This window comes from Corylus avellana, chromosome ca9, assembly GCF_901000735.1.
Source record: "Corylus avellana chromosome ca9, CavTom2PMs-1.0".
Classification (NCBI taxonomy): Eukaryota; Viridiplantae; Streptophyta; class Magnoliopsida; order Fagales; family Betulaceae; genus Corylus; species Corylus avellana.
In genome coordinates this window covers 10,346,900-10,356,031 of record NC_081549.1, presented here as the reverse complement: position 1 = coordinate 10,356,031, position 9,132 = coordinate 10,346,900, and the positions used below count along the sequence as shown (strand labels likewise).

The window sequence follows — 9,132 nt, the reverse complement described above, 5'->3', positions numbered from 1 at the left end:
ATCCTTCATCAATTGGGTTCATTTGCAAACAGAGGCTTTGCCTCAATACGAGGAGCCTAATTAACACTTACATACTCAACCCCAGTTGCAACTAGAGATGGCTTGTAATTATTGTTCTTGTGTTGGGTATTCGATTATATAGATCAATCATAATTCAATTTATTTAATTAAACGGGTCAGATTCTTCAATCCTAACTCACTAATTTTATGTTGAGGTCGTGTCAAATTTACGAGTTATATAAAAATTATCAATCATAAATGTCGCTTGAGTCAAAGCACGATGATATATATATATATATATTAACATTTACACAAGTCATTTAATTAAATGCGCTAGCCCCTTAAACTTGACTAGGGAAAATTTTAGAAAGGGAACAAAACTAAAAAGGTTAGGTAAAAATTAATCAAGTGAAACTTTTAGATATTTATGGATCTTTGTCCTTTGAGAAATTGGAATTCTGAGGATGTCCCAAGGCCTACTCTCATTTAATTAAATGTGCTGGCCTCTTAAACTTGACTAGGGACAATTTTAGGAATGGGACAAAACTAAAAAGGTTAGGTAAAAATTAATCACGTGAAACCTTCAGATATTTATAAATCTTTGTCCTTTGGGAAATTGGAATTTTGAAGATGTCCCACGGCCTAGCTAGATAGGCTGACAAAGGTGTCTAATGGATGGATTTGACGTAGGATTGAGTGAATGAATGAATGCTGAAAATGATCCGCTTACAAATACCAAAAAATGTGCAATTTCAAGAATGTTACAGCCTCCATTACAAAGAATAAGGGGCTGGGGCTGTTTATAACAAAAGTTTCCACAAAAAATAAACTTTACAGCTAGTTGCAGACTTTTATATCATTAATACCTTTAGTATTTCAATCATACTTAAATATTTTAATAGTCTTATAAAATTATGGAGAAAGTCTACGTACTCTTTTCAAACTATCACCTAATTGATAGTGTTTTCTCAAATTTTTAATTATGACAATATATCTTAAACTACCAAAATTTGTCAATGTTCTCCCAATAATGAAATTACTCTTAGTAAAATAAAATAAAAAATACTAAAACTTTTAGAATAAACCTAAAAAAAAAAAAATTAAATTAATTTTTTTTAAAAAAAAATCAATTTTTTTAATTTAATTTTTTTTATAAAAATTGAAATTTTCGTTTTTTTTTTTTTTTAAAAAAATGTTTTATAACTTTTTTAAATAAAAATTTTCTTTTCAAAAAATAAAATTTTCGTTTTTTTTTTAAATAAAAATTTCCGTTTTAAAAAAATTAATTTGAAATAATAAAAATTTTCGTTTTTTTTTTTTAAAAAAATTAAAAACTTTCGTTTTAAAAAAAAAATCTTTTTTTTTTAAAAAATTATTATTTTTTATTTTTCGAATTTATAAGAGTATTTTTGTCTTATTGATAAATATATAGGGACATTTTTATCTTTTTAATAACTTTAGGGAGGACATTGACAGTGTTTTAATGCAAACTTCAACGGATTATCTATTATAACTCTCGACTTTATTTAAATGTTATTTTTTAATATTTTATTATTATTATTATTATTTTTTTCACTTCTCTCTCTAATTGGAGAGCAAATATTATCTTTAAGGCTTCATCTATAAGCGTAAGTTGCCAAAGACTTTCAGTCATGCTAGTGAAGTCTTTTTAGTCTTCCGCCAAAAGACTTGTAACAATTCCTTTTGGCCCACCCTGACACGTTCAAGATATTTCAGATCAATAGGTCAAGAGCTCAAGAACTTGTGCCATGAAAATTCTTCAACACCCTTAACTCTTAAGTGAGCCCTACCAATAGCGCACATAATACTTATCTTGCTCTCGTGTTCGTGTTGTAGTATTTATTAAATGATTAAATTTATTAAATGATTAAATTTATTTATTTTTATTGTTTAAAATTTTGAAATAATTAGTGATTTAATATGTTATTAAAATTAAAATTTTTGAGTTCGAACACTGATTCTATTAATTCACTCCCTCATTTTAATTAAACATGCCCACCGGAGTTGAGTTCGAGCTCTGAGCTTACACGGAAGAGGAATAACAAGACCAAAAAGAGGGTGATTTCGAGGAATAATTTTCCATAGAGAAAGAAACAACGAAGATAGGCAATAGAAGGAAACTGGCCACGTATCCATAGATCTTTTATTAGCTTAGCGATCATTTTCGATGGATATTTTTTCATAGAGAAACAATAAGACATATCCATAGACTGTAAGGGTGTAAAAGACATGATAGGACAATAAGACAACTTGCTGTCTTTTAAGATTTTTCTTCCGAAAACAACTCCAAGACATTAATTAATTGCAGAAACAAACCGTTTAGGGTTCGGCCAAAGACTTTCTAGTCATGGTAGGGACTAGGGAAGTATTTTTCAGTGTTCTGCCAAAAGAATTGGCCCACTTGTCACGCGTTCAAGATATTACGTATCAGGGGTGTCAAGGACTCAAGAACTTGTGCTTTGAAAATTATAAATTCATACACCCTTAAGTGAGTCCTACAAAGATCACACATACATAATACTCTGTATCTTGCTCACAAATACTTTGCTTCCCTTCTCTGAGTTCTCTCCATTCCAATAAAGCTTCATCATAAAATTATTTCGGCTTCGTTTAGTTCGCGAATTGTCTAGTCTATTGAAAAATAGTTAGCTACTAGTAATGATTAGCTACTAGTGTGGAATAGATTAGCTATTCCTATTCATTTGTTTGGTTGTAGTGTTGGAATAGACTAGCTAATTAATCATATTCATTCGTTTGGTACAATGCAATAGGTTAGTGAATGAAATCGTATTGCGGTCAAATTTCTTAAAATACCCTTATAATACAAGTACAATTTATATTACTAAAGACTTTTTTTTTTTTTTTTTGGAAACATAAACAACTATATATATTTTAATTCATGAATCAGATAAGAGAGAACCACTGAATCAGAGAAAAAAAAAATCCGTATTAGTTTAAACTATGCAGAAACATAGAATCAAACATATAGACGGAGAATAAAAAAAAAAAAAAAATTCAAGAAACATAAAATATTACAATTCAGTTTTAGTTTTATAAATCCAAAAAAAAAAAAAAAAACATATAGACTATGCAGAAACGGTAAGATCTAACTGTAAAAAAAAATATATATATATATATATATCCATTTTAGTTTTATAATTCAGTGAATCAGATAAAATTCATGAATTAGAGAGGAAAAAAAAAACATATAGACAGACCCATATTGGTACAATGAATCAGAATAATCAAAAAAAAAAACAAAAAAAAACTAAGAGATGGTACTTTTAGGAGATAAAACGGTTATGGAATTTTTACCCATAGTACATTAATATACATAGTTGAACACAACTCTAGCTCAAAAGCCTAAGCTAATAGGCTAAGGTCTACTTAAGTATATTATCTACTCTTTTCTTTTATATTTTCTCAATGTGGGACACAACACTCACAAGTGCACTCACAACAGATATAGAGAAAAAAAAAATTCGTTTGCACTTGCAGAAAAACTGTACCAGAATAATCTGTGAAAAAAGAGAGAGAGAGAGAGATAGAGAAAGAGAAAGATGCAAAAATGAGAAATAGTGAGATAGAGAAAGAAAAAGAGAACGAAATATAAAGAATTAGAGAGAGAAAGAAATATCCTAGAAATAGAGAAGAGAGATTGAAGAGAAGAGAGGGGGGAGAGAGATACCTTGCGCAGAGAAGAGAGGGGGGAGAGATTGTGGGTGTGAGAAGGGTAGGGGGTTTTGTGGCAATTTACACGATAATTTTAATCTCACAGTAAAGGATTAGCTAAGTCACTCATTTTTTAATGGTTTAGCTAACCCTGCGTTTATGAGATTAGTAATCCCATGGGAATAGACTATTCATAGGAATAGAGTATTACCAAACAAATGACTAGCTATACATAGTGTTAGCTAATCCAATCCAAGGGTCTATTCCGCAAACCAAACGGAACCTTAATGTCTCGGTTATGCAAAAACAATTGACATTTTATAGATCATCGAATTTAAAATGAATGACCACGATTTCGTAACATGAAATTCTCTAATTTTATGTAATTAGAGAGGATCTCAAATTCTCAATCAATAACATTCAAGTCCTTCCAATTTCAAAAGAAGAATCCAAGAACGTACATCGTGTCTTGAAAATTGGCCATAGTAAATTCACACCATAAATTCAAGTCCTTGCTGTATCTCACTCTGCATTACACCAATATGTCACCAACATTCTGCTTCTCTCCATTACCAATGAAGCTTCACAGCCGCAACTTATACCTTGATGTCATTCTTCTCTTTTCTATAACCCTACTATGCTTCCAACATGCCACTCTTGCTGCTTCCACTCAAACCAATGAGACAGATCGTTTGGCTTTGCTGAAATTCAAAGAGATGATAACCAATGACCCATTTAACATCGTCACCTCTTGGAATAATTCTATCCATTTCTGCAACTGGCATGGAATTACATGCGGCCGCAAGCATCAAAGAGTTACAGCCTTGGACCTGCGTGGCTATACCTTAAGTGGATCCATATCACCTTACATTGGCAACCTCAGCTTTCTTAGGTTGGTCAACCTCTCAGACAACTTCTTACACGGCGTAATTCCACAACAAGTCACTCATTTGCTTCGGCTACAACATCTCAATCTTAGCATTAACTTGTTGACAGGGGAAATTCCAAGCAGCAACTTCACCAACTGTCCTCAACTCGGATTCTTGGACTTCCAAAGGAATAATCTTACTGGGAATATTCCTGTTGAACTCGGCTCTTTAAAGAGGCTTGTGCGGCTTGACGTTTCCTCAAATCATTTGACGGGAGGCATCCCTCCTTCTCTGGGAAATGTTTCTTCACTCCAAGTACTTCACTTTTCGTATAATTATTTCGTGGGAAATATTCCAGATGAAATAGGCCATTTGCATAGGTTGGTTTTCTTCGGAGTTGCGGTAAATAATTTGTTTGGTACGTTCCCTTATTCCCTTTGCAATATATCAATTTTGAAGATCATTGACGTCGGATCTAACCGACTTAATGGCATTCTTCCGGCTAACATAGGCCTCACTCTCTCTAATCTCCTGTACTTGTACATCGGTGATAACGAATTCTCTGGTACAATCCCAGTTTCTCTATCCAATGCTTCCCAGCTTGAATTTCTTGATCTCACCCGAAACAATTTCGTGGGACTAGTTCCAACTGATCTAGGCAACCTGCTAAATCTCTCTCTTTTAGTTGTTGGTGGAAATAATCTTGGAAGTAATTCAGTCAAGGACTTGGATTTTTTAACATCTTTGGAAAACTGCACCAAACTTGAAAAGCTAGGTTTTTTTGATAACAATTTCGAAGGTAGTTTACCAGATTCTATAGGAAATTTGTCGAAGCAACTCAGCGATTTATATATTTATGGCAATCAAATATCTGGAATTATTCCTGCAGCATTAGAGAATCTCATTAACTTAAGAATCCTCGGCATGGAGGAAAATCTGTTCACAGGCACCATTCCCACTTATTTTGGGAAGTTTCATAAGCTGCAGGGATTGGATTTGCAAAGAAACAGATTGTCGGGGCAGATACCATCGTCTCTAGGCAACCTCACTCAATTGGTAGATCTTTACTTAAGTCAAAACAAATTGGAAGGAAGCATACCATCAAGTTTTGGAAACTGCAAAAGTTTGCAATTCTTAGATATTTCCCAAAATAACCTTAGTGGAGCCATACCACAAACAAGCAGTCTTTCTTCCCAATTACTTGAAATCGACTTATCACATAACTCATTCACGGGCATCCTACCCAAGGAAGCAAGCAATCTGAAAAATATTGTGGTTTTGGATGTATCTGAAAACAATTTGTTTGGTGAGATTCCTACAACCATTGGAGATTGCTTGAGTTTGCAAAACCTTTACTTGCAGGGTAATTCATTTGAAGGAAACTTGCCTACATTTATGGCTTCCTTGAAAGACCTTCACCATGCAGATCTTTCACGAAACAATTTTTCGGGAATAATTCCGAAAGATCTACAGAAAGTTTCTGTTCTACAGTATTTGAATCTTTCATTTAATAATTTGGTGGGCGAAGTACCAACAAAGGGAGTCTTCCGAAATGCAAGTGCAATATCAGTGATAGGAAATAAAAAGCTTTGTGGAGGTATCCCAGAACTAAAACTACAAGCATGCGATGTCAAAGTTAAGAAGCAAGGAAAATCCCCTGCATTCAAATTGACAGCCATAGTTGTTAGTGGGGTTTTATGTTTCATCCTATTTTCATCATTTCTTATCCTTTATAGGAGGAGAAAATCAAAAAAGGAATCATCTTCTACACTCCCCAAAACCAACTTTCTTTTAAATGTTTCATACAAGGAGCTTTATCAAACTACTGACGGATTTTCTCCTAGCAATTTAATTGGATCTGGTAGTTTTGGCTCCGTATATAAAGGAATTCTTGCTCAGGAAAAAATGATGGTTGCCGTGAAAGTGTTAAACCTTCAACAGAAAGGAGCTTCCAAAAGTTTCATGACTGAATGCAATGCGTTAAGAAATATACGGCATCGGAATCTCGTGAAGATCTTAACTTGTTGTGCAAGCGTGGACTATAACGGCAATGAATTCAAAGCACTAGTGTACGAATTCATGGCAAATGCAAACTTAGACAAGTGGCTGCACCATGATAGAGACAATGAAAGTCCACCAAGATATTTGAACCTCCTTCAAAGACTAAATATTGCGATTGATGTAGCTTCTTCACTACATTATCTTCATGATCATTGTGAAACACCAATCATTCATTGTGATTTGAAACCAAGCAATGTTCTTCTTGATGATGACATGATTGCTAAAGTAAGTGATTTTGGTTTGGCAAGGATCCTCTCTACAACAAATGATGATTCTCAAAATCAAACTAGCACAGTTGGAATAAAGGGTACTATTGGCTACGCTGCTCCAGGTACATAACTACTTTGATCTTAAATCATTTAAATCATGATTTTGTTAAAGTTAAAAAGTATTATTAACCGTCTTTTTACTATGCTCTAAAAATTCATTTTAGCCTTGTCGATATTATTTCCTTAAGGCTCTTTATTCTTATTCTGATAACATGTCTGTTAGATATATCAAATTTAATTATATGTCGGCTAACAAGAAGGAGAACATGTAAACCCTGCTATGAAAATGGTGAGAACAACTTTTTTCAAAATAAAACTGGTCTTTTGTATACATTGCTTGAAAATATTGGTCACATATAGTATTTAGGCTTTGATAGAGATTAATAAGAAAAGACATGCATAGCTACGTTGGACCAGACAATATGTGGATTATTTTAATTGAAGTATGGGATAAATTACGGGTACAAGGTTTAGACTTAAAACTTTGCTTTGATATTATTTTAAATTACCATTTATCCCAAAAAATTGAGTTGATAAGAAATTGTGAATTTTAAGTGTTTAAATTAATATTTTAACATACTCTTTAGTTTGTCCAATAAATAAGTTAAAACGAAGGAACGACAATGATTAGTTGATATGATTCTAATACTAAATTATTTTATTATCCAAAATCCCAAAACATTTCACAAGTTCTAATCATAGAATACAGACTATTTTTCACATTATTTTCTAAGACTAAATAAAATATGTAGCTTCTAAATATAAAATCCCAACTCTTTTAAATTATGTATTATACCGCTATTTGAAATCATTACCATGTTAACTTTGTGTGTGAAATAAATGAATTGCAGAGTATGGAATGGGTGGTGAGGCATCAGCACAAGGAGATGTCTATAGCTATGGTATTTTTTTGTTGGAAATGTTCACAGGAAAGAGACCCACCGACAAAATGTTTAAAGATGGTTTTAACCTTCATAACTTTGTTAAAATGGCATCGACAGAAAAACTTGTGCAAGTTGTAGACCCAAATCTTCTCACAAGAGAAGTGGAAGATTTAGAAGTGGCAATAGAAGATGACTACAACAACGATGATCACGATGATATTGAGGAAGTAGAAGAAAGAGTTTTTATTGAGAACATAAGCCATATGAATTCTAATGTGCAAAAGTGCCTACTTTCAATTTTCAAGATCAGCCTTGCTTGTTCATTATCAGCGCCAAATGAAAGAATGAAGATGGAAGATGTCACCAAGGAACTACATCGAATCAAAAATGATTTTCTACAAGTCGGGATCCATGAATAAGGACAAAGTAAGGTAAGGCACTACAAATTTTGATTTATAAGTTTATCGAATGATAGACAAGTAGACTTTCCAGCAATATTATTAGGATCAAAACATTCATTTAAGAGTTTTCACATTTTTTTACGTTTGATTTGTGATCCATTATAATTCATTGCCCAAATTGCATGTAATTCGAGTAACCTCACAGCAAGGGCAAGTGTAGGGTCCAATTATTCTAGGCCGAGGGAGCCCAAACCCTAAGTTGCCCAAGGCACATAGGCCCCACATCTGTCCTCATGGTGGCTACCCAAATTCAATGCAATTTGGAAAATCAATTATAAGATATCCTAATTATTCTTTAAGTCCACATGTAGCTTTATAAGTGAATTTGATTTTTGTTTCCTTATGTTTTTTGAGCAAAAGTTGTTTTGTACCATGAAATTTTGTAGGAAAACGGAGCTTTGTGAAGAAGTATGGTTGCAGAAAACTCTCTTTTGTAATGCCCATGTTTTTTATTTTTTTTCTTTAGTTGCTTTTTAATGCCCATGTTGAGCTAGCATTGGCTTGGCTGTTTGTGCGCACATGTGTTTTGTTGGAATAAATCAAACTAACTTTTGATCTACATGTATTACGAATCTTTATTCTATATATATTTCATTGAGTCTAGTTTTAAAATTTATAGCAAAAAAAAAGTTGCATTGAATATTAATTATTATCGCAAGTAAAAGAAGGGAAGCTACATCACCCATGAGACCAGAAGAGTCATTTTGTGATGCAATGGATGTTAGTGAGGCAAATCACAAGAGTATTGTGTCCCTAATGCGAATTGTGTATGCTTAATTTTAAGGGTAAATATATTATAAATCTCTAAGTCAACACATCAAAACTGTAAAATTCCTCAATTTTTTTTTTTTCAAATTTTTACTCCATTGGTCAATCAAAAATGCAACAAAATCTT

The 9,132-nt window shown here is 32.7% G+C and overlaps 1 protein-coding gene across 2 annotated transcripts; it reads left to right on the top strand.

Moving 5' to 3' along the window:
- Positions 1-4,132: 4,132 nt before the first annotated feature.
- Positions 4,133-8,840, top strand: LOC132191631 (probable LRR receptor-like serine/threonine-protein kinase At3g47570). 2 transcript variants are annotated; one of them, XM_059606719.1, is made up of 3 exons: positions 4,133-6,954; positions 7,744-8,202; positions 8,624-8,840. In XM_059606719.1, the coding sequence occupies exons 1-2, from the start codon at positions 4,236-4,238 to the stop codon at positions 8,193-8,195; spliced, it is 3,171 nt and encodes a 1,056-aa protein (XP_059462702.1). In that variant the 5' UTR covers positions 4,133-4,235; the 3' UTR covers positions 8,196-8,202; positions 8,624-8,840. The 2 variants fall into 2 exon arrangements, with proteins under 2 accessions (XP_059462702.1, XP_059462701.1); XM_059606718.1 differs by having other exon boundaries at positions 7,744-8,207.
- The last annotated feature ends 292 nt before the right edge of the window (positions 8,841-9,132 follow it).